The sequence below is a fragment of the Elephas maximus genome, chromosome 5 (assembly GCF_024166365.1).
Source record: "Elephas maximus indicus isolate mEleMax1 chromosome 5, mEleMax1 primary haplotype, whole genome shotgun sequence".
In the NCBI taxonomy this organism is placed as follows: Eukaryota; Metazoa; Chordata; class Mammalia; order Proboscidea; family Elephantidae; genus Elephas; species Elephas maximus.
The window spans coordinates 64,076,011-64,103,179 of NC_064823.1; the positions used below are offsets into that span (position 1 = coordinate 64,076,011).

Here is a 27,169-nt window from a genome sequence, read left to right on the forward strand (position 1 = left end):
GTTCCTCAATATCTCATAAAATCAGAGGCAAAACAGTGATTGGTGCCCATAATGCAGGATTTTTTAACTAAAAGGACTATTATCCCTCGTACCAGCCCTGCCATATACCCACCTTCCCTGTATGGAAAGTGAAAAACCAAGGTTGGAGGTTTGTTCAAGACCTAAGAGACATTAACCATATTGTGATCCCCAGATTTCCTGTAGTACCTAACTCTCATTTATTACTCTCTAATGTCCCACCTGAGGTGACTGATTTTAGAGTAGTGGACTTTATAGTGCCTTCTTCACAATCCCAGTTCATCAGTAACTTTTTGCCTTTACCTGGGGGCAACAATATACCTGCATGCCACAAGGATTCACTGAATCCCCCACTTTTTTTTTTTTTTTTACAAATTTTGCATGTTGATTTACAAACTCTTAAATTTATTCATGGGTTCACTTTACCCCAGTATGTGGATGACCTCATGCTTTGTTACTCATCTGAGAAGGCCTATATTAACGGCAGCATTTCCCTTTATATTCATTTAGCACAAGGAGGTCACAAGGTATCTACAGAAAAATTGAAACTAGTTCAATCTTCTATTAAACATATGGACCATGTAATTTTGGCCAAAGGAATTTCTATAGACCCTAAATGAAAGGAAGCCATATGAGCTTTTCCTAAACCCAAAACCAAGAAACAACTGAGGGGATTTTTTTTGTGTGTGTATACTCCTCAGCCTGGATATTCAATTTCTACTTAATGGCACAGCCTTTATATCAGTACCTGAAATCCTCAGAAGCAGACCTTTTCATGTACCTGAGGAAGGAGAAAAAGGTTTTTCAGGAGTTGAAACAATCCTTACTGCAAAGTCGTGCCTTAGGATTTCCACATTATGCCCTTGATTTTTCCCTCTTTGTTCATGAAGTGGGTGATGATGCATTATTTCTTACCTAGAAACATATAGGCTGGCATGGGCATTTTAGATATTATACTGTCAAACTGGATTCCATAGCCGGGGGTTATCCTCAATGTTTAAGGGCAGTTGCAGCCACTGCTCGCTTGGTCGAAGCCACTGCTGGCACTGTCCTTGGAAATACCCTAAATATTTATGTTTCTTATGCCATCTCAGCTATCCTAAACTCTAATCTTACCCAACACCTTTCAGTTAGTAGGATGACTTCCTATGAGGTTCTTTGGCTGTCAGCTTCTCATATTTCACTGCATACCATTAATGGGCTGAATCCTTCTACCCTTCTCTCACTCCCTGATGGTGAAGTAGAAACGCCACATGATTGTATCATTTAACTGACCACCTACTAACTCTCAGGCCTGATCAGCAGGAAACCCCTATAGAAAATGCTGACCTAAATTTATTTGTAGATGTCTCCTATTTGAAGTTTCCCACTTCTTATTATCAAGAAGGGTATGCAGTAACCACTTCTACTTAAAATTCTTAAAAGTGGTCCTCTTCTTGAGGTAACTTCTACTCAACAAGCAGAACTGATCCTACTTGCTCAGGCATTCGTCGGCCACTGGACAGTTGATAAGTATTTGCATGGATTTCAAGTATGCATTCAGAGTTGTACATGATTTCTGAATGCTTTGGAAACACCGGAGATTGTTCACTTCATCTGGGGTGCAAATAAAAAACAGACCCTTGGTTGCTGACCTCCTGCAGCCTATGATTCTCCTCTATGCAACTGAAGTAATTAAAGTACAGGCCTATCAACCTAAGAGAGTCCCTCAGACAGAGGAAATGAAAGGGAATAACCTTACGAATAGGGCTGCCAACTTAGCTGCCTCTACAAAATTTCAAGAAGTTGTCATAACAAAGGAGTGCCATGAACGTCAGGTGGTCACTCTAACAGATAATGACGGGGATGTCTTTGTATAGGACGACACCTCCGATGGCACTATTTGGCATAATTTAGTAAGGTATCAAAAGGTGGCCCCTGAGGAAGAGAAAGATCAGTGGAAAAAGGAGGGATGCTATTTGAATTGGAAAACTCAGATATTAGAAGGACCTCATGACAGGCCAGTTTGACTAAGTCATTACAGGTCCCATTGGTTGGAATATTGCATGCCAATATTTATTTGTAGATGGCTCTCACTGGGGAAGAGATAAATTAGCACATATTTTGTCTAAGTATTGGTGGGGACACTTTTGGAATGCTACCAACTATGTAACTAGGCACCGTAGCATTTACTCCACATTCAATGTTGGCAGGCCCTGTTGACTACCCTTCAGAAAGTTCCCGTTACCTGCTGGTCCCATGTTGGAATGGTATATCGGTTTTATTCAACTTCATCCTTCTAATGATTACAAATATGTACTAGTGATATCTTCATATTTTCTCATGGGGTAGAATCCTTCCCCAACTGAAATGCTATAGCCTCTTTTGTAGCTAAGAAAGTTTAGAAAATATAATCCCCACTTGCAGAGCACCAAAGACTCTCTGTACAATTGAGGCACACACTTTACTGGTGAAGTTATGAAAGATTTATACAAGGGCTTGCCTCTTTTTCAGAGGCTTCCTTGTCCATACCACCTTCCGTCATCTGGCCTGGTTGAAAGAACTAATGGCATAATTAAAGGCCAGCTTACTAAATGGGCCTGGTCTTTGCTTTTACCTTGGACTTAAGTGCTCTCTTCGGTTTTACTGAATTTAAGATCCACACCATTTGACCCATACAAGCTAACCCCACACGGAATTGTTACAGGACAACTACTAGCCTTTCTCTATTGGTCAGCTTGGGCAGATTCTAATTTCATACAACCTGTTTTTTTTTGAAATATTTTCAGACATTGACACATTATGCTGAAATTCATTACAATTCATTAGTTAAAGATGCTTTTGATATTGAAAAACCTGTAGAAACCACAGAATCAGCCCTCCAGCCTAGTGACTATGTATATTGGAAAAAGCATCAACTGAAGGATTCCCTCAAATCTCGCTGCAAGGGGCCCTATCAAAAACTCCTTAATAACCCCTGTGCTGCTAAATTATAGGGAGTTAAAACTTGGATCTACCTAACACAACTAAAGAAGGCCCCAACTCCTGAATGGACTGTTGAACTAGCTGAGGGACTCAAACTAAAGTTTAAGCAAATCCCAGTTCAGAAGCAGATGGCATCTGAGTAGCTTACTCTCCCAAGATCACAGATGAGGCCTGTATTGCTAAAACAAACTTTAAACTTTGTATTATTTTACTAAAAATATTACTGACTTTTGGCATTTAGTATGTGTTTTATGCTTTAGGAATTATTGCTTGGTTGTTTTTTTCTATGCAATCCTTGGAAATTTTTGGACTTAGTAATTATAGGTGCTATCATTTATTCTGGATGTTTGTGGTACTATTCCTTAGTATTCTTTTTAAGCATGATTTCAACTACTCTTAATTCCTATATTAATTCATTTATCCATTGCCTGGCAGGAAAATGCCTATGTCAAATTAGCCCAATATATGGTTAGTGCCAGTAATTTGACCAAATGTTGCATTTGCCATTCTTCCTCTTTATCAGTGCAAGAAAATTTGGACCCCTTAGCTTCTCCCATTTTAAATTACTATTAAGTCCCCCATCTGACCATTAATTCTAGTTTGACTTTCAAACGGGGTAATAAGAGGGTATTAGGGTTAAATTATGGCATCTATCTAAGTTTAAGCACCCTAGAATTCCATGCTTCAATCTAACTCAAGTAAATTTAGGACAGCAAGACTGTCCCCTTACTAAACAAATATATTCTACCCTTGATTGTCAGGAAAACTTTTATATCCACTATCCTAGGCCTCCTAAGTTCTACTCAGCCAGGTTGGATAATTGTGTTAAAAAGCTAAATGGAATTGTTCATCTTTGGAAAAACACCTGTTTACAAAATTATATTAGATGAGAATTAAAACTAGAAAGATTACCCTTATGTAATAATTTTGTTTTTGAAGCCTGGCTTTCCCAGGTGAATCTCACTATGCCTTTACCCATTCTCTGGACTCATCTAGTTCACTTTGAGTGGCTGATGGCTCCCCATTCAAATGTATTCCTGAATGCTTTAATAATTCCTCTCATTTTACCTTCAAATTTGCAGATTTTTTCTCTGAGACATGACTAAAAAAGTTAGCCTAAATATTAGAATTCATGCATAATAATTATCTCAATATATCTTTCTTGGAAAATCTAATTTTCTACTTGGAATAATGAAGCCCAGACTTAAAAAACTTAGAAGCATTCGGAATAAATTACGTTATCCATATTCATGGATTGTCTTTAAAAGTGTCTACAGGAAGCTGGACATTAAATTCTATTCCTGTTTGTAAGATATGCCAAAAGAGTTAATAAAATGTAGTTACCTATCATATCTCTTCATTAATGTTTACAAAACATACATTTAAAAAAATTTCTTATGTTGAACTTCTAACAAAACCTTGTGAACCTTCTCCAGAATATCTTGTGAGTAGTAGATTTTATGAAAACTTTCACAGAAGAACATTTTTCCCATATTTTCAGTACTCTTTGTGTCTTATGAGACATTTTATAGAAGGAAGAAATGTAACTGAAAGGATTTTTCCTTTCTTTACTTTGTAAAACATTTGCTATTGAAAAGGGAGGTGAAGTCCTTCAGAGGATTTTCTTCCCTTTTTGGCCCAAAGATTTCTCTTCTCAGTGGGGTTCCTCGACAAGCTATTCAGCTACTTTTTTTTTTTCAAGTAAGTCTTCTTACCTCTTTTTGGATAAGAGTGCTAGGCCAGAAGCTACATGTTAAGGGCACACTCTCATTTTCTTCTACATTTTGCTAAGTGAGCAAACAAATCCAGAACCACTGAGTAATGAGACATTGGTCTATTAGGTGGACTTTTGCCATGAGATGGTGTTCCATAATGATTCATGATGCCAATGTGCCCAAGAAATCACACTCAGATACCTAGTAATGAAATGAAATTTATTTATCCTGATAATCCTTAGCAATCCTGAGTGATATTTCTGGTCCAATCCTCTTTTTAAGTCTGCTTGCAAAAGTGCCTATTCAGGAAACATATTAGGCAGCCAAAAATGATTACTGAATGAAAATCAATGATAATGAGAGACCTCACACTACTCTGTTTGTGATTAACAATGCTAAAGCTATTTGCAAAATTTGGAAACGTAGCATATGGTTCCCTGAGAGTGTAGGGCAAAAGACAGCACCAGAGAAAGATGTCAGCTCTGTTTCAATTACATGTAGGATAAACAAATAGAGACTCCACAGTGCGATCATATTGCTTTCAAGAGTACCCTGGAATCAGCTAAAAGTGGTTATCTCCATACCCAAGATAACCAGGCTATGCTGAATGCAAACCTTGCTGTTTTTAATTACCATGTATGCTTGTTAAAGGGCTATAAATATGTCTCCCAGCTCTATAACTCTACAGAAGCCTCAACAGAAAACAGAAATGACTTCCACCCTACCTTTCTGAATCAGATGGCTAGACCCACCAACCCACTGCCTATGGTAATTCAACACGTTTTCTTTTTAAGAGATTCTATATTTGATTAGTAGGTGATGATATTAAGATGAAACACCATAATTCAGTTTTGTTCTTTGTTTATTCAGGTCTTCACCAGCATTTGTACTCAGCATTAAAAATACATTTCAGTCTCCATCAAGTTTAGTTAACCTCGATGAAAAAAAAAAAAATCAAATTTAAAAGACTTCAGTGTGATAACTCAGAAACGTAGAGCAATATGGTCAAATGAAGTTCAAACTCATTCTCTGGAGACATCAATCTATAATACAGCAATCAAAATGTTATCAAGGTTGTCTATTGTCTTTTTCATTTTACTTTCTCTTTTTATTAGAATATAGTTTTAATTGAGAACTCTTCAAACAGTCCAGACCAAGACTTGGTATTAACTAACTGTGGTTCTTCCCCTGCCCTCTCCATCCTCACTTCCATTTGCTTGGCAATGTAATAAATTCATCACTCTGTTTTTTCTACCTATCACAACTAGATAATCACCCCCTTTCCTAATACTATCTGGTGGAGAGGTGTGATGTAATGATAAGGAACTCCGTCTATGTGGAGACTAAAATAAAAAAAAAAAAAAATGGAGGATACTTAATACTTATTGTGACATCAGGCAGGTTATTTATCCTTGCTAAGTCTCCATAGAACCCTGGTGGCACAGTGGTTAAAAGCTTGGCTGCTAGCGAGAAGGTTGCAGTTCGAACCCACCAGCTGCTCCTTGGAAACCCTATGAGGCAGCTCTACTCTGTCCGATAGGGTCGCTATGAGTCAAAAGCAACAGTTTGTTGTTGTTGTTGAAGCCTCCATATTCTCTTTTTTATTATTGTACTTTAGATGAAGGTTTACGAACCAGGTTCTCATTAAAAAATTAGTACATATATTATTTTGCAACATTGGTTACCAACCCCATGACACATCAATGCTCTCCTTTCTCAACCTTGGGTTCCTTATTATCAGTTTTCCTGTCCCCTCCTGCCTTCTAGTCCTTGCCCTGGCCCGGTGTGCCCTTTTAGTCTCATTTTGTTTTATGGGCTTGCCTAATCTTTGGCTGAAGAGTGGACTTCAGGAATGACTTTATTACTGAGCTAAAAGGGTGTCTGGGGGCCATACTTTGAGGGTTTTCTCCAGTCTCTGTCAGGCCAGTAAGTCTGGTTTTTTTTTTTTTTGTGAGTTAGAATTTTGTTCTACATTTTTCTCCAGCTCTGTCTGTGACCCTCTATTGTGATCCCTCTCAGGGCAGTCAGTGGTGGTAGCCGGGCACAATCTAGTTGTACTGGACTCAGCCTGGTGGAGGCTGTGGTAGTTGTGGTCCATAGGCCTCCATATTTTATCTGTAAAGTAAGGATTAATGAGGGCCTGCTACTTAGAGTTGTAACGAATATTAATTAGATGTAAACTCCACAAGGTGAGAATTGTAGACTCTTGTTCACTGATGTATGACCAGCCCCTACATAACATCTGGCATATAACGGTTACTCAATGTATACTTTGTCAAATTAATTCACGTATGAAATACACTGTACTTATTTTACTGTATTGTGATTTATTTTCCTGAATATTTCATATGAGAGCAAAATCTATAACCACAGAAATACACATATTACTATCAAATAGAATCTTATAGAGCTGCCCCTGATCCACTCTAGTAACAACAGAATAATTGTCAACACATCCTACCCTTTCCTGTTTACCACATTGTGTTCTGATTTTTTAGTAGTTAATGCATTTTACCAATCTGAAGCCATGATATTCTTTGAAGTTAAAAATTTACTTATTCATATATTTTTATGTCACCCAGTCACATATTTGATTGTTTTAGTCTTAAGCTGAAGTAATTCTTAAACATTTGGTGGAAGCGAAAGGATTATACTGAGGTCTTATGCAGTGTGGCTGCTCACACCAACAGATACCTAATGTGTCATTTTCATGCAAAAATTAATAAATAAAAAAGAAAGTCAAGAGAACAAACTGATAAGCACTAAGTCTAACTGTGTCTGATACCTAGGATGTACTTAGTAGGTTAACATCTATTCTTTTCCTGTATACAAATATATAAAATAATCCAAATAATCAATATGCAGATGATATCGAATTATGTTAGATTGATTATCTTTCTGAAATCATCACATTTCACATCATACATAGTTTTGTCATGGTATTCTAATAACATTAATAAGCATTGTGATTATGCCTATGTATCCTGCTAGACTCTACTCATCTATGGTTGTTCAGTATCTGGTGTTTTATCATTTTATAGACCTAGGGTTCAACGTATTGTAAATGGTCAGTAAACATTTCCTGAAGAAAAAAAAAAAAAGTTAACCCATGCAAATCAGGATTTCCTAGAAAGGTTTGGGTGAAAAATCTAACTTATACTGAACTTAATATTCTGAATATTTCAACTACTTCTATTTTTTTAAATGCATAAAAATTGCATAAGAAATCATAATCTACATTTTGAAACTCTTAAAATTAATTATTGCCAGTGACACTTAATCTCTTATTAAAATTTGTGTATTTGTTTTAAAAATCTATAGAAAGGATTTGAAATTGTCACTGTATAACATAGGCTGATAATATTTCCGGTAGCTATAAAATCTTTTTTCACTTATATAAGTAATTAGAAAATGTAAAAATGTGAACAAAATATTGAGAACACAATAAAAGATGTACTTCTAACATTTTTATTAATGTTCTCCCAACTTGCAAAATTATTTTCTATAAGCTGAAAATGAATTTGGAAAAGACCAGTATAAAAAATAAGGACACAAATTCTGACTCATAGTGATCAGGACAGAATACAACTACCTCATAGGGTATCCACGGAGTAACTGGTGGATTCCAACAGCCAAGCTCTTAACCACTGCACCACCAACCCCAATTCCAAATATACATATATATATACACACACACATATATATGCATATGCATATATACATATATATATACTTATGTGTGTGTGTAAATATATATATACAATAAATTTATGGTAATGTTAACCATCATAACTGACACAATGAATGATACTGATGCAACTATTTACTTCACCTACAGTAAAATAGTTTGAATCAATTAGTATAGTAGGAGTTAGCAAATGAATTACAGATCAGAAGGCAATAATGCCAGGATTTCATTTCACATTCAACACTGAAAAAAGGTGTGCAAGAAGATCCAGTTTGCTTTGCTTACAAATTAAAATTCTGACATAAAATTTTCCCGTTAAGTAAAAATGTAAATTGTGTAATTTGGGAATTGAATTGATCATTTTTATATAATAAATGTTTGAAAATATACAATATTTTTACACAAATAATGCACTCCCTCTGCATTTGTTTGCCAACCATGCCCTCGCCTATAAGATATTTTCATAAGCATGCTATGCTAAATTGTTTTTTTTTTAAACAACATGTAAAAAAAAAAAAATGGCACAGTGGTGCTTTCGAAAATACCTTGTGAGGGAAGACTGTGGTTGGCAAACAAACGTAGAAGGTGTGTGTTATTTTAGTAAAAATATGGTAAATATGAGAAAAATTCACAAGATAATATGAGAAAGCTTTAACACCAAATTAAAGGGAAGAAAAAAAATTGCATGATACCAATTTATTTTGTTTGATGCAAATTATCTATTTCTGTATCAAGCAAAGCTTGTTTGAGAACAAAACAGTCATTTTTGACCTCAGATTTAAGATATTACACTTGTCACTTATTATCTCTACAGTACTTCCAGAAGAAAAATGTGCTTAATGATAAGGCTGTAAAGAGGTAAATGACTTAAAAATGTTGCTGAAATAACACCGTCACCATGAATTATTCTGACAAGTACAATAGTGCTACTTAGATAATATATCATCAAGTAGCCCCCAAAAAGGTTTGTATTATACATATGGGTATAAAGATTTGCTTTAAAATAATACATTCAAACTGAAATAAGGCTTTAATAGATAGTCTACTGCTTATAAGCGGAAATATTTTAAAAAATAGAAATATTTGAAAATCTGATTAAGCCACTAAACACATAGAGAGAATATGGTGAAAGTAATACATTTACGTCAATAATTGAGGCAGCTTTAAATACATCCGACATTTTAAGGAGTGAGATTCACTCAAAGGTTTAACATTTTTTAAATTGGGTTTGTCTGGAGAACTATAATGGAATCAAATTACTTTTATATTCCATCACATTTATCAAATGATCATTTCCATTAATTTTGAAGGGAAAAAGATACAAAAGTAGGAATTATTACTGTTTACCTATTATTTTTGGCTTTCTCACTTCTAGGCATAGGGTTGGATTGCTCCTCTCTGCCGCCTTGAAATTAGTCCGCTATGGCCATGTGATTTGCTTTGTTTTGACCAATGGAATCTGAGTAGAAGTGTTCTGCATCACTTCTGGGTGGAAATTTAAGGCCCATGGTGGCACAACTGTTAAGCATTTGGGCAAATAAGCAAATTCCTGTGAAAATATTTTCAGTGAAATCATTTAACATAATCTCTAAAAGAAGCTGAATTAAATTACTTCTCAAGCCCCCCCGAAAGTTGATTGAAAAATCCTGTATAATATGTTCATCATTTTAAAGAGACAATACAGCAGCTGGGGTGAGATGAGTAACACACGTAAAATTGTCACAGGTAAATCCAATTACTCTCTGTTTAATCTAAAACGCTACAATAGGCTGGGTTTAAAAGCATAAGCTCTGGATCTAGGGGGCTTATCCTTAAAATGCAATTCAGTAGTTTTCTGGCATTGTAACTATGTGCAAGTTACTTAATTTATATATATTTCAGTTTACTTGTTTGTGAAAGGGCATTATATAGTAGTACCTATCTCATAGGCTTTTGTGAGGATTAACATTATACTTGGTAAAGTAGAGGGTCAGTGAAAAAGAAAAAGACCTTCAACAAGATGGACTAACACAGTGGCTACAAAAATGGGCTCAAACATAGTAATGAATGTGAGGATGGCACAGGACTGGGCAATGTTTCATTCTGTTGTACACAGGGTTGCTATGAATGGTAAACAAAAACAACATATTTTAAACATGTAGAACTTTTAAAACAGCTCCTGACACATAGTAAGAGTTCAAAAATGTTAGCCAGTTTGAACTGCAGAATAATTTAGAGAAGATAGCTTTCAATTATGCCTGGAAATGCCAGGATTATTTTTGGAGGAGGGGGCATAAAAGTTGGTCTCTTCATATGAACAAGCTAAGAAAGACATAATGGCACTGTACTTTAGGGGGCTGATGTGTCAGTGAAGGCACAGAGACTTGAGGACAAAAGCACAGAGACTTTTAACCCTGGTGGCGTAGTGGTTAAGTGCTACGGCTGCTAACCAAAGGGTCAACAGTTTGAATCCCCCAGGCACTCCTTGGAAACTCTATGGGGCAGTTCTACTCTGTCCTATACGGTCGCTATGAGTCGGAATCGACTTGACAGCACTGGGTTTTTGGGGCTAGCAGGAGAACAGATAAAGCAGGTAGCACCTACTGAATTTAGTTTTCCTTACATCTGTTTTCTTTATGGGAAGGGTTCTGTTGGACTTTTGATTCAAATCAACTGGAGAGAAAAATAGAAATAGAATAGTTTACAACGTATTAAATAAACATACATTTGAAACATCTTGAAGCAAGACATTTTATATTTTTAAAAATAGTAATGAGGGACATACTATAAGTGAAAGGGGAAGCACAATAAAGAAGGAACATACATACTGTATTCCAGTTAGCTAAATGGGTGATGACTTCACTGGGGGTAAAAAGAGAAAGTGGAAATAAAGAGTAGATACCAGGTTTTCGAATTGGTTCATTCTGGTTCTACCCCTTGCTGAGAATTTTCATTTCTAACAAGTTCCCTGGTGAGAGTTTGCATTTTTAAGTAATACACAAGAATTACCTGGATTCTTATGTATAACTTATGTATAACTGGGTTCTTACATATATTCCTATGAATAAATGTATAACTTCCTGGGAACTTGTTAGAAATGCAAATTCTCATTAAGAGGCTGAATCAGAACGAGCCAGTTCAAAGCCCTGATAAAGAATAAAATACATACCTATTTATAATTTGAAATAGACATATAAAGGTTAATTACTGGCTCTTCTCTTTCTGTAGTATATTATGGCCACATCCAAAAAAAAAAAACGTATTTTGAGGAGTTTAACCCACCCCAACTGAGTCATTAAATTTTTATCCTTCGAAAATTGTATTTCCTAAAAGCTTGCTTTAAGTGAAAACAAAAGGAAACAAAAAGATAATTACCAAGGATAAACAATCTACTAACTCTTGTCTTAAAATAATTACAACTGGTTAGGCAAACATTTCTATAAATCATTTTCTTTACAAAAAACGAGAAATAAGAATTCCAGAACACTAGGGTTTTTTTTTTTTGCTTCTCCCCTTTTGTTTTTATGTAGTCTCTAGCCTTTAAATACAGTCACCTCTCACCCCCATAGTAATGTTGGTCAGGGCATAAGGGAAACACACCTACCATAGCCCTTCTGCACACAATTATATTCACTCAAAGCATAATTTACCCCAAAAGTTTACAGTGTTTCATACACTGAGACATTTTCTAATGAGATTTAATTCACATATTTTTTCTGTTTTAGAAACATCATTCTGAAGTTTATGTTTTAACAACCAAAAATGGTCAAACAATATGATTTAGTTTAGATCTGGCAGAAGTGAGATACATTCAGTTTTTCTGCAGAGTGATGAGGATTAGCAAAAAATACCATCCAAATGTAAGGACTATTATCCTTGAAAAGAAAATGGACAGGTTGAACTGGAATGGAAAAGAGAGAAAAATCAAAGATTTTGAAGGAGGATTAGCATTATAAAACTATATATGCAATATTTTATGGCAACGTGTCATGTATACAATTCATCTTTATGTGTATATAAGCACTCATTCATATATGTGCATGTATCATACATACAAACACATACGTACGTATGTATGACTTTCAGTTGATGTGAATTAATAGAGATTGACACTGTGAAAGAAGACTGGGGAATTTATACTGAAGAGTTCAACTAACCAGACTTGTGTGAGAGGTCTACGAGAATAACAAAGTCATTCCAAAAGAATGATCACTCAGTGGCAACATAACCCAACAAACAGAATGAGCAATGCACAATACTGAGTGGCTTGAAACCCAATTTCTAATCCCAACTCTATCTCTAACTCATCATGCATTTCAGTTTTCTCATCACTAATATGAAACGGTTGAATATTTAAAAATTTTTAATTATGATTTGTCAAAAATTTATTAAATAAAAATGAAAGGCTCAATATGCAAATAACATTCATAGAAAATAATTGAATAGCAAATGGAAATTTCTACATCTTGGTGTATCATATGCCTTAAATATAGATCTAGGAGACGATACTTAATACGGATTTAGGAAAAACATTTTATTGTCCAAATTTTCCTTTTTTTCATAATTTGAAAGAACTTTTTGTCATACACTTTAGTGACTCGTTACATTTGTCATACTTCTCCCTTGCTGTTTTACTGCTTTTAAATCAACCTTTACATTCACACTCACATGTAGGCATATACACAATACATAAAAAAAAAAAAAAAATGCCAGAGAGATCTTAAACTGTGTGTAATCTCAAGATTTGTTGTTTTTTTTAATCTTCTGTTGGCTTTGGAATAATTTTAAATTCTCTGAATCCTTGAAAACAGTTTGATTTTACTTTTCTATAGTGAGAAAATAAACATTCACAAGCTCATTTAAAGGATTATGTCTTTAGCACACAAATCCCTGGTGAGTGTCTGGATGGAATTCAATAGAACTCCTCCTAAACAAACAAACAAACAAACTTTTGGAGTCCCTGAGAAGTGAGTTAGGTGGAAAGGGATGGAAAAACATTATATTAAGCATGGGAATCAATATGGGGGAAAATGTGCCCAGAAACTACTTTGTTCCATTTTCTACATAAAAGCAAATAACTTCTCATCAATGGTTCGGCTTTCATTACTACGTTGCATTTTGCTCATCATATTAGCACTAAGGTCAATAATATTGCTATGTTCATTTGTCTTTACTATAATTCTCTTTTGATTTATCAGAAAATCTTCTTACATAGCAGTAACTAAGTATTCCAATAGTTATGATGTGGTTTTCCTATATAAAATAGAGTTTGTAAGTGTAAAATTGTTAAATGCAGTTTACAATTTATGCCTACCATTGTTAATAAAAAATGACATTGCATGTAGCTACTTTGTTTTTTAAGATATATTTTCACTAAGCAGACATCTAATTGAATTATACTTGGAGGTTGGATTGAAAAAAAAAACAGCATTCTTGAGGTTCGCTGTATGCATCAGTACTTAATCAGAGGTGAGGAAAATCTGAATCAAATTATATAACAAACAATGTGGGAAAATCTGAATATATTTTCCTTTGAAAGCAAAAATATTGACCTGTAAACATATTTATTGGTGTATATTGAGCATTGGTTCCATAAGGAAAAAAATGGATTCTAGGGAAGAAGACATAAAAGGAATTATTGGTGTTAAAGGATGAATCATGACTTTGTACCTTTTGAGGTAGGTGGCTTTTTTTTTTTTAATATATTTTTTTCAGTTTTAACAGTTTCTGCTATACAGATTGTTTTTCTCCCAATGTTTTGTTATTAATATTTGCATCTTTTGCATTTATACACATTAAACACCCACCCATGCTGTGTATTTTATGTCACATGGTTTGAGATTGTTAGTTGGTCAAACAGATGAAGAACAATGGAATACTACTTAGCCAGTAGGAGAAATGAAGTCTTGATACATGCTACAATATGGTTGAAACTTGAAGACATTATGCTGAGTGAAATAAATCAATCACAAAATGACAAATATTGTATGACTTCACTCATATAAAAAGACAAGAAAAGGCAACTATTATAGAGACCAAAGTTTATTAGTGATTACCAGGGAAGGGAAGGAGAGGGAATGGAGAGGTTAGCAGTGATGGAAAAATTGCATTAATTAGGGTAGGATTGTGTAGCTGATTATTGTAATTGCTGTCAAGAAGCTGTTTATCTGTAAAAAGATGAATTAGCAAAAATTGGGTGATATATTTACAAAAAAAAAAAAAAAGGGCTGCTGAGGCTGCTTATGTACAACTAAACACCTCATCAGATTTGGTTCCCTGGTTAGGAGGTTTAGGGACATGATTTCATGATGTATCCCAGTTAATTGGCCTAATAACATGTTAAGTGCTTCTCTTTTACCTCCTAGTTCATCCTGTAGTGCCTGTGGTCTTAAAAGCAGGCAAGTGGGTATCTAAGGCACAATATCAGTCTCTATGCGCCTGGAGCAACAGGGGAAGAAGGAGAGTCAGGAATAGGAGAAGAATATGCAATGCGTGACTGATTGCTACCTTTGCCATGAGACCAGAAGAATTGGATGGTGCCTGGCTACCATTACTGAACATTCTGATCAAGGATTCTCTAGAGGAATATTGATCAAAAGGGGAAAAATGCAGAACAGAATTTCAAATTCTCATGGACACCAGACTTTCCGGAGTCATGGAGGCTGGATGAACCCCTGAAACTATTGCCTTGTAATAATCTTTAACCCTTAAACCAAACCAAAAATATCCCCTGAAATCTTCTTAAAACCAGTTTAGCTTATCTAGTAAAAAATGTCTGCCTTGACCATTATGGTCTTTTAAGAACTATTATATGGGATCAAATTGACAACAGCAACTTGAAAGATTAGATAGGAATCTTAGGGGCCAGTGAGTTTCTGTTAATGGGAGAACTCAGAAAAGGAGGGTGAGAATGGCTGCACAATTTGAATGTAATCATTGTCATTGAATTGTATATGTAGAAACTGTTGACTTGGTGTATGTTTTGCTGTGTATACTCCCAAGAACAACATAATAAATAAAATTTAAAAATAATAATAAAAAACATATAGGAAACTCAGCCGTATGTTCTAAATATTTTAAGACTGCCTAAAAAACATTAGCAACTAGATATAGATATCAACACAGGTAATGATATAGAAATAGATACAGAGGTAGTGATAGAGATATAAATACTCCCTTTATTTTAAAAAATGTTTAGTATCTAGATTAGAATTTTAACATTCATTTTTGGCAGAGAATAATAAAATGATAGAAGAATGTGTTTCAGTCACAGAAAAAAAAAAAAATTCAAGGAAGGGGCTGACAGAGACAGAAGGAAGACAATTTGGTCCACTCCTCAAATGTGCCACTAGCAATACCAAATATTTACATTGGTCACAAAGTCAAAATTATATCTTACATTTTGGTCAGTGCAAGGGAACAAAATTGTCTTCATTATAAAAGGAACCTATCAATCACCAGACATCGTACTTCAGGAGCAGAATGTTGCTCTTTGGGTCACTAATACGCAATTCAGTGAAAGGCCAGGAAAAGGCCCAAATGAAATCTGTTTAAAGTTCCTGTTCCCCAACCTTAGGATGGTGAACTGCGTTCTCCGCCTCCCCTATCATACTCTTGTGTTTTATCCTCCTGACCAGGAGCCCCGGTGGCATAGTGGTTAAAGTTCTCCTAAGTGTTGGCAGTTCAAACCCTCCAGCAGCTCTGCTGGAGAAAGATGTGGCAGTCTACTTCTGTGAAGTTCCACTCTTTCCTACAGGGTCGCTCACTATGAGTTGGAATCAACTCCATGGCAGTGGGTAGCCTCCTAACCAAGTACCTTTGGTCTGTACCTACAGTTATCATTGTGGCTTTGATTCAAATCCACTCAGAGTTGGGAAAACGATTAAGGATTTTATTATTCTCTTTTCCTCATCAGACTTCATCTGGACTAATGAGTTAGGGACTAAAAAGCAGATGGAAGCAACAAAAAAATGAGTTTCAAAAACTTAGGCAACTATAGGATAAATAACAGCGTATTCCATATACCAGTGTCCTGTGTTGGAGGAAAGTTTTGGAGAATGGTTGAAACTGACTGGCTTGGTTACAGTGGATGTGAGGCTGTTTTTTTCTTTTTTGTCTCTTTTTTATTTTATTGTAGTGAAATATGTACAAATGTAAAAAAGCATTTCAAATATTATTACATGTAAATGTAATAATTTGGGGACAATCACATTTCACCATGTTGTACAACAATCACGACTCTCTGTTCCCAATTTTTTTCCTTCACCCTTCACAAAAAAACTGTAGCCTTGTTGGAGCACGTCTCAGAACTTCATTTTTCTTTATGGCTGAATAATATTCCATTGTATATACATCACATTTTGTTTTTTCATTCATGTGTGATGGGCACTTGGGTTATTGTGAATAATTCTGTAATAAACACTGGAGTACAAATATCTATGTGAGATCCTGCTTTGAATTCTATGGTATATAGCAAGAAGCGGAATTGTTGAGTCATAGATCATTAAATGTTTAACATTTTGAGACACTGACAAACTGTTTTCCATAGCAGCTGCACCATTTTATAATCTCACCAGCAATGGAAGAGGGTTCCAATTTCTTGACATCCTTGCGAACACTTATTTTCCATTTGTCAGATAAGAGCTATCTTAGAGGGGGTGGAGTGGTATCTCATTGCAGTTTCGATTTGCATTCCCTGATAACTAATGATGTTGAGTATCTTTCCATGTGCTTATTGGATATTTGTATATCTATAGGGTTGCTATGAGTTGGAATCAACTCAACGACACTGGGTTTGGTTTGGTTTTTGGTTATATCTGCTAAAGTGAAATATCTATTCAAGTCCTTTGGCTTTTTTTTTTTTTAATAGGGTTGTTTGTCTTTTTGTTAAGTTGGAGTGCTTTATACATTATGGCTATCAAACCCTTATCATATATATGGCCCTCAAATATATTCTCCAAATCCTCTCTTCTCTTTTAATAAAGTCTTTAGATGCATAAAATTTTTAATTGTGATGAATAACATTTTTCTATTTTGTCTTTTGCTTTTCATGTTTTTGGTGTCATATATAAGAATCCATTGGCAAAAACTATGTCTTGAAGCATAAGTCCTCTTCTGTGTTGTTTTTAGGTCTTTGATCTACTTTAAGTTAATTTTTGTATATGAGTCCAACATCATTCTTTCACATGTGAAGATCCAGTTGTCCAAGCACCATTTATTGAACCCACTGTTCTTTCCTCATTGGATGGACTTAGATATGTTGTTAAAAATCAGCTGGCCATAAAAGTATGGGTTTATTTCTGGACTCTCAATTCTACTTCATCATTTTCTGTGCATATTATACCAGTACAATTCTCTTTTGATTAGTGTAGGCTTGTTCTTCTTTTTAAGATTGCTTTTGCTATTTGGGAAGCTTTAGGATGAAAGTTTACTTGGATCCACAATCAACACCCATGGAAGCAGCAATCAAAAGACACATCACTAAGTAATCAAAAGACACATTGCATTGGGCAAATCTGCAGCAAAAAAACCTCTTTAAAGTGTTAAAAAGCAAAGATGTCACCTTGAGGACTAAGGTGAGCCTGACCTAAGCCATGGTGTTTTCAATTGCCTCATATGCATGCGAAAGCTGGACAATGAATAAGGAAGATGAAAGAAGAATTGACACCTTTTAATAGTGGTGTTGGTGAAGAATACTGAATACACCATGGGCTGCCAAAAGAATAAACAAATCTGTCTTGGAAAAAGTACAACCAGAATGCTCCTTGGAAGCAAGGAAGGTGAGACTGCATCTCACATACTTTGGACATGTTATCAGGAAGGACCAGTCTCTGGAGAAGGACATCATGCTTGGTAAAGTAGAAGGTCACTGAAAAAGAGGAAGATCCTCAATGAGATGAATTGACATAGTGGCTGCAACAACGGGCTCAGGCATAGCAACAATTGTGAGGATGGTGCAGGACCAGACAGCGTTTCCTTCTGTTGTACATAGGGTCACTATGAGTCAAAACTGACTCAACGGCACCTAACACCAACAATTCCCTATACATTTAAAAATTGGCTTTCCATTTCTGAAAAAATGACTATTGGAATTTTGATAGGGATTATGGGTAGTATTGATATCTTAATATTAAGTCTTCCAATCCACAAACATGAAATATAGAATATCATTTCATTTATTGAGATCTTCTTTAATTTCTTTCAGCAATACTTTATAGTTTTCATTGTACATGTCCTTCACATCTTGGTGAAATTTATTTCTAGGTATTTTATTCTTTTACGTGCTATCATAAATTGAATTGTTTTCTTAATTTCCTTTTCATATTGTATAGAAACCCAACTGATTTTTGTGTGTTGACCTTGTACTTTGCAACTTTGCTGAACTCATTTATTAGCTCTAGTAGCTTTATTGTGGAATCTTTGGGATTTTCGATGTATGTGACCAGGTCACCTTACTTTTCTCTCCAGATTTTGACGACTTTTGTATCTTTTTCTTTCCTAATTGCTCTGACTAAGACTTTCAGTACAATAAGAAATAAGAGTGGTGAGAATGAGCATCCTTGTCTCGTTCCTGATTGGAAGGGGAAAGCTCTCAATCATCTTCATTAAGTACGATGTTAGCTGTGTGTTTATCATTAATCCACATTATCATATTGAGGAATTTCCTTTCTATTCCTAGCTTTTTTTTTTTTTTTTAATCATGAAAGGGTGTTGGATGCTATCAAATGCCTTTTCGACATTGATTTAGATGATGATATGGCTATTTTCTTTTGTTCTATTAATGTAGTTTATTACATTGATTGATCTTCTAATATTGAACCACCCTTGCATCCCTGGAATAAATCCCACTGGTCATGTGTATAATTCCTTTATTACTGTGGTTTTGGATTCAGTTTGCTTGTATTTGGCTGAGGATTTTTGCATCTCTATTCATAAGGATATTTGTCTATAGCTTTTTCTTGTAGTGCATTTGTCTGGCTTTGTTATCAGGTTAATGCTTGTATCATAAGATGAATTAAGAAGTGCTTTCATCTATTTTTTGGAAGACTTTGAAAAGGATTGGTGTTAATTCTTCTTTAAATGTTTGATAGAATTCTCCAGTGAAGCCATCTGGTTCAGAACTTTCCTTTGTGGTAGTTTTTTTGATCACTGATTCAATTTCTTCTTATTGGTCTCTTGTTATGGGTCTGCTGAAATTTTCTATCTCTTTTTAAGACAATTTAGTTAGTTTTTGTGTTTCAAGAAATGTGCCCATATCATCAGAGTTATTAAATTTTTTGGCATACAATTGTTCATAGTATCCTCTTGTCATTGTCATTTAGCTGCCGTTAAGTCAGCTCCAAACTCATGATGGCCCCATGCATGATGAAATGAATTGCTCTCTGGTCCTGTGCCATCTCCATGATCAGTTGGGATTGGGTCCTTGTGCTACATAGGGTTTTAATTGGCTAATTTTTGGAAGTAGATGACCAGGCCTTTCTTCCTATTCTTAGTCGGGAAGTTCCACTGAAACCTGTTCAGCATAATGCAAGCAACCCCTGACAGATAGGTGGTGGCTATGCTGGAGGTTCATTGGCCAGGAATCAAACCCAGGTCTTCTGTACGTAATTTGATAATTCTACTACTGATCCACCAATGCCACAGAATATTCTCCTAGGATCATTTTAATTTCTGTAGTATTGGTTTTAATGTCCCTGCTTTCAATTCTGATTTTAGTTATTTGCATCATCTCTCTCTTTTTTTTCTTTTTATTGTTGTTATTGTTAGGTGCCACCAAGTCAGTTCCGACTCATAGTGAACCTATAGGGCAGAGCAGAACTGCTCCATAGGTTTTCTAAGGAGCAGCTGGTGGATTTGAACTGCCAACCTTTTGGTTAGCAGCCAGGCTCTTAACCACTATACCACCAGGGCTTCCTCGGCTGGTTTATGCTAATGTTCAAATCCTCTATTTCCTTATTGTCTTGCCTCCTTTTTTTCTTTATTAGTCTAACTAAACATTTCCAATTTTGTCGATCCTTTCAAAAAACCAACTTCTGGTTTCATTATTTCTCTCTTTTGTTTTCCTGTTCTCTATTTCATTTATCTCTGCTCTGTTTTTTATTATTTTCTTCCTTTGGGTAGCTTTGCGATCGGTTTGCTCTTTTTTTTCCTAGTTTCTCAAGTTGTATAGTGATGTTATTGATTTGAGATCTTTATTCTTTTTTAACGTAGGCATTTACTGCTATAAATTTCCTTCTAAGCACCACTTTGCTGCATCCCATAAGTTTTGGCATGTTGTGTTTTCATTTTAATTCAACTCTAAGCATTTCATGATTTTTATTTCTTCCTTGACTCATTGGTTGTTTAGTCATGTGTTGTTTAAGTTCCACATATATGTGAGTTTTCCGGTTTTCCTACTGTTATTAATTTCTACTTTTGTTATATTGTGTAGGAAATGTGAGATACGCTCTGTAATTTCGATCCTTTTAAAATTTAGCGAGACTTTGTGATCTAGAATATGGCCAATCCTGGAGAATGATCCATGTGCACTGGAGAGTAATGTGTATTGTTCTAATCTTGCTGGAGTGTTCTGCATATATCTGTTAGGTCTAGTGGGTTTACCCTGTTGCCGTTGAGGTGATTCCGACTCAGCGGCCCTATAGGAGAGAGTAGAATTGCCCCCTGGGGTTATAAAAAGGCTGTAAGACTTTTATGGAAACAGGCTGCCCCATCTTTCTCCCATGGAGCAGCTGGTGGATTCGAACCGCCGATCTTTTGGTTAGCAGCTAAGCACTTAACCACCATACCACCAGGGCTCCCTTGGTTTATAGTCATGTTCAAATTCTCTATTTCCTTATTGACTGCCTTTCCAGATGTTCTTTCCATAATTAAAAGTGGTGTATTGAAGTTTTAAACTATTATAGTAGAGCAGTCTATTTTTCCCTTCAGTTGTCTCAGTGTTTGTTTCATTTATTTTGGGGTTCTTCTGTTGGGATCATATATTTTTACAATTGTTATATCTTTTGATGAATTACCCTTTTATCATTATATAATGTCTTTTCTCTCTTACAACATATATTGACTTAATGTTTATTTTATCTGATATCAACATAGCCACCCAAGTTCTCCTTTGGTTACTACATGCATGGAGTATTTTTCTATCTTTTCACTTTCACCTTTTTGTGTCTTTGGTCTCTTTTGTATCTCTTTAAGACAGCATATAGATGGATCATATTTTTTGTTTTGTTTTGTTTTATTCACTTTAGCCCTCTCTGCCTTGGATAGGAGAGCAATCCCATTTACATTTAAGGTAATCACTGAGAAGGAAGTACTTATTTCTGCCATCTTGCTATTTGTTTTTTGTGTCATATATTTTCTTTGTCCCTCATTTGTTCCAGTACTGCTATCACTTGTGTGTAATTGAGTTTTGTACTAAACCTTTTTGATGTATTTTATTTCCTTTCTTTATTGACTTACTGTAGTTGCTAATACAAAGTTTTTTGTTATTATTCCTTGCAGATGTGTCAAAATATCCTTCATTTCAATAGTTCTTTTTCAAAAATAATATTGACTAGCCAAGATGTAAAAAAATCTTTACCAGGAGTGTAATTTATTAAAGGAGAGGGGGTTTTGCATTATACACATTTATAATATTTCAATTATAAAATAAGACAATAAAAAGAGAGAGATAAGAGTAGGATAAAAAGAATAAACTGTAGAAAACTGTTAAAAAACAAATTAGTTTTTTGTTGTTCTATCGAGCATAAAAAGGATGCTTTAAGGGACAAAGTTAACAAGGACACATATATAGTGTATTATGTAAATAAATATATTTCATGATTTTATTTTTGATATCATGGTTTAAACTCAGCATTTAATTATTCATATTACATATTACATAATGATTCAAATAATTTAAGAAATTTTATACATAGTTCTAAATGTTATAATCGTTCTCATGATTTTTTTCATTGACTATTTGCAAAATAGAAAAACTCAGTAAATTTCCTTTCCTCTCCTTTGCTCAAATGCTCTTCTGTTGCCCTGCCACCTGCCCACCACACTGAACCACTTTCTTGTACTGCTATTTATTTCACTTATCCTTCCAATAAACTACAATATTTAGGACTGTCCCTAGGCCATTTGGAAATCAAAATAAATTGATATAGGAAGACAATAAAGAAGGACACAAAGAAATAATAGAGCAATGCCTAGTCCAGAAGACAGGCTTCTTTTTTATGACACCATCAGGAAATTACCCTTCATTGAGGTCAATGTCCAAGAAACTTTCTTCAACTGTTCAGGGATTTGAACAGAATTTTGACTTTCTGTAGTTAGAACACAAGTTTATTATTTTTTTCCATTGGAAGACACATTGCTTGCATCTTTGGATATGAATGGAAGGGAAAAATAGTTACAGATAATTTAGTTCTTCTGTTGGAATTGTTCCAATAAGATGGAAAAAAACTAGAAGCATTGTTTTCAAACCTACATAATATACATACAACATGTGGTGAAATTAAATAAAAACTATAACTATAGAGACAAATGATATGAATGAGAAAGCTGAATGAAAAAATACATACTGCCAAGTGGAATATTACATTTTAGAATATCTGCATATCAGAATAATTTTTAAATAAAAGTATATTTTTGTTTTAAAATAAGAATAAGGAGAAATGTGCTAGTGGAATTTTCATCAGTGTTCTGTGCAATAGTGTACAAATGCAAACAGTAGGTGTCAAATATTTGGAATGGAAACAGTTCTGTATTACATATTTTGAAAGATAATTAACATATGGACTGATGGAAAGTATAATTTTATTCAATAATTAAAATGCCACATATCAGTGACGCATTTCTCATTGGTCAAATAATGGTTTAGTCTAGGTTGAAATATGTACTGGTTTAAATAAACCTTCAGTGCATGTAGGATTCCACAGGGCCTTGAAAAAAAGAAAAGAAAAAAGAAATGAATGAATGACATCAAATTAATAAAATGAAATGAAAGTTTAGTTAATATAAACATTTAAAATGCTTAAACATTTATGCTAAAAAACACAGACCAACATAAAGCTGTTCTAATCATGATTTTATAAGTCAAAACTTGCCATTAATGTTTACTATTGGAAAATATTTATACTAATAAGGTTTATAGACTTCCAAATTCCATATAAATGAAATTACTACAAAACAAGAGGGAAGATTAGGTGGCAAAATTCTATTGTTTTCTGGGTTTTATAAATAAGGTCATAAAAATAACAGTTTTATATAAATATTTATACTTTATGCATTCTTCAAGTAAAAAAATTGCAAGAAAAACAATATGCAAGTCTCAAGCAGCTCTCCTGATATTTTTATAAACCATAATCACTATTCATGGCCTAATACAAAACTCCAACAGAACTTTGTTAATCTGCATTAGTTTTACTCTTTTTTAATCTCTAAACTTCAGTGCAGTTTTAAGTCATAAAAGATTAAAATACTTTAAAAGCTTTCATCCTTAAAAAAAAAGAATTCCATTTTGTGCAAGCACTGTGTTTAAAAACAAGTAGTAGAATCCAAGAACTATAGAATATGGGACCTGACCAGAAGGAATGTAGAATCTATTAGGAGAGAAATAAATGAATATAGGAAAAGATGAGCCATACTATAAGACGGTCATTCCACAACTCATCTGGCCATGAATAAAGCAAGAGGTAACTGAAAAGACAGGAAAGAAAGAAAGGACCAAGATGGATGTCAGAGGAGACTCTGAAACTTGCTCTCGAACATAGAGCAGCTAAAGCAACAGGAAGAATTGATGAAGTAAAAGAACTGAACAGAAGATTTCAAAGGGCCTCTCGAGAAGACAAAGTATTATAATGACATGTGCAAAGAGCTGGAGATGGAAAAACAAAAGGGAAGAACACACTCGGCATTTCTCAAGCTGAAAGAACTGAAGAAAAAGTTCAACCCTAGAGTTGCAATAGTGAAAGATTCCATGGGGAAAATATTAAATGATGCAGGAAGCATCAAAAGAAGATGGAAGGAATACACAGAGTCATTATACCAAAAAGAATTAGTCGATGTTCAACCATTTCAAGAGGTGGCATATGATCAGGAACTGATGGTACTGAAGGAAGAAGTCCAAGCTGCTCTGAAGACCCTGGCGAAAAACAAGGCTCCAGGAATTGATGGAATATCAATTGAGATGTTTCAACAAACAGATGCAGCACTGGAGGTGCTCACTCATCTATGCCAAGAAATATGGAAGACAGCTTCCTGGCCAACTGACTGGAAGACATCCATATTTATGCCTATTCCCAAGAAAGGTGATCCAACTGAATGTGGAAATTATAGAACAATATCATTCATATCACATGCAAGCAAAATTTTGCTGAAGATCATTCAAAAGCTGCTGCAGCAGTATATCAACAGGGAACTGCCAGAAATTCAGGTCAGTTCCAGAAGAGGATGTAGAACCAGGGATATCATTGCTGATGTCAGATGGATCCTGGCTGAAAGTAGAGAATAACAGAACACTCTTTACTATATTGACTATACAAAGGCATTCGACTGTGTGGATCATAACAAACTATGGATAACACTGCGAAGAATGGGAATTCCAGAACACTTAATTGTGCTCACGAGAAACCTTTACACAGAACAAGAGGCAGTTGTTGGGACAGAACAAGGGGATACTGATTGATTTAAAGTCAGGAAAGGTGTGTGTCAGGGTTGTATTCTTTCACCATACCTATTTAATCTGTATGCTGAACAAATAATACGAGAAGCTGAACTATATGAAGAAGAACGGGGCATCAGGATTGGAGGAAGACTCATTAACAACCTGCGTTATGCAGATGACACAACCTTGCTTGCTGAAAGTGAAGAGGACCTGAAGCACTTAGTAATGAAGATCAAAGACCACAGCCTTCAGTATCGATTACACTTCAACATAAAGAAAACAAAAATCCTCACAACTGGACCAATGAGCAACAGCATGATAAATGGAGAAAAGATTGAAGTTGTCAAGGATTTCATTTTACTTGGATCCACAATCAACAGCCATGGAAGCAGCAGTCAAGAAATCAAAAGACACACTGCATTGGCAAATCTGCTGCAAAGGACCTCTTCAAAGTGTTGAAGAGCAAAGACGTCACCCTGAAGACTAAGGTAAGCCTGCCCCAAGCCATAGTATTTTCAATCGCATCATATGCATGCGAAAGCTGGACAATGAATAAGGAAGACTGAAGAAGAGTTCACACTTTTGAACTGCGGTGTTGGCGAAGAATGTTGTATATACCATGGACTGTGAAAAGAACGAACAAATCTGTTTTGGAAGAAGTGCGGCCAGAATGCTCCTTAAAGGCAAGGATGGCGAAACTGCGTCTTACATACTTTGGACACGTTGTCAGGAGGGATCAGTCCCTGGAGAAGGATATTATGCTTGGCAGAGTACAGGGTCAGCGGAAAAAAGGAAGACCCTCAATGAAGTGGATTGACACAGCGGCTGCAACAATGAGCTCAAGTATGACAACGATTGTAAGGATGGCGCAGGACTGGGCAGTGTTTCGTTCTGTTGTGCACAGGGTCGCTATCAGTGGGAACCGACTTGACAGCACCTAACAACAACAACAACCTAAGACGGTAGTTGATACGTCAATTAAATGACGGTTCTAACAATTGCTGAAAGAGTTCTACGGAGGATAGATCTCTGCGAGTTTGGGTGGTTAGGGTAGATTACAAATGAGGGAAATGGAATCGGAGCTTGATTCTAAAAGTATAGTAGAGAAAGTATTCCAGACAGAATCGTTAAAAACAAAACAAAACAGCAAATAAACTAAACAACTGAGACAAATTGCGTTTGTGGTTGGAGCTGTACAGGTGAACTAAAAGGTCCAAGTGTGGGAACAGCAGGACCTAAAATTACGTAAATAGAAAGAGTACAATCTTAGCTTTGGATGCTGGTTTCAGGAATATAGGTTTTATCCTATAAGCTTTAGTGAGCTATTTAATGTGTGTGTGTGTTTTAATTTTGAAATACAACACAGTGTAAGCTCTGTGTGTGTGTACTTTGTAGATTTAGGTATAAGCTCGGCTGCGAGCCAAAGGTCAGCTGTTTGAATTCACCAGCCACTCCTTAGAAACCCTATGGGGTAATTCTACTCTGTCCAGTTGGGTCGCTATGAGTTGTAATTGACTCGATGGCAACAGATTTTTGGTTGGTATAGATTAGAAGGTGGTGGTGGTGGTGGCCTGGGCCACTGAGTCGATTTCAAATCATAGCAACCTTGCTAATTTGCTTAGACAAATCCAAAACCAATGTGAGGAAGTCCTGAAGCTGCAAGCAGTAGTGGGAGGTGACTGTTGATGGTAAGTCAATACGCTTGTTCAGTTCTGTGAACAGCTGACCCATCGTTCAGGTCTTAGTTCAAATGCAACATTCTCACAAAGGTATTTCCTGAGGTGTCTTTTCTAGGCACAAGCCTCTCTTCTTCACCTGGTTTCACTTAATCTCATCTTTCTGCTTATTTCCTTCACAGCCTTTATCACTGTATGAAATTTGTTTCCTTACTTGATTTCTAATTTATTGTCTTCTCCACTAGAATATAATGTTCATGAGGACAGGAAGCTTGTCTATCTCTGTTGTTCTCTGTTCTAATCTTAGTGCCTGGAATAGCTCTTGCTTTGGTTTTGTTTTTAAACAATGTATAGGTGAAAGAGAATAGAATACCTTGTGATGAAACACCACAGGATTATAATATATGTAACACACAGAGGCTGCTATGTATTTAACAACTGAACATGTTCTTAAAAAAAAAAAAAAAACTAAAGACTAACA

At 35.3% G+C, this 27,169-nt stretch overlaps 1 protein-coding gene across 6 annotated transcripts in view; it reads right to left on the reverse strand.

Moving 5' to 3' along the window:
* The window catches only part of CCSER1 (coiled-coil serine rich protein 1), a 1,577,476-nt gene that overhangs the window by 668,884 nt on the left and 881,423 nt on the right, over positions 1-27,169 (reverse strand). Inside the window, exon 10 of one of the 6 annotated variants that reach the window (XM_049885718.1) lies at positions 22,974-23,288. The exons of the other annotated variants lie outside the window; for them this stretch is intronic. Within the exon in view, the coding sequence (XP_049741675.1) occupies positions 23,229-23,288 (60 nt within the window). The 3' untranslated portion in view covers positions 22,974-23,228. Of the gene's footprint in view, positions 1-22,973; positions 23,289-27,169 lie in introns of those variants that run through there. 6 annotated transcript variants of the gene reach the window in all.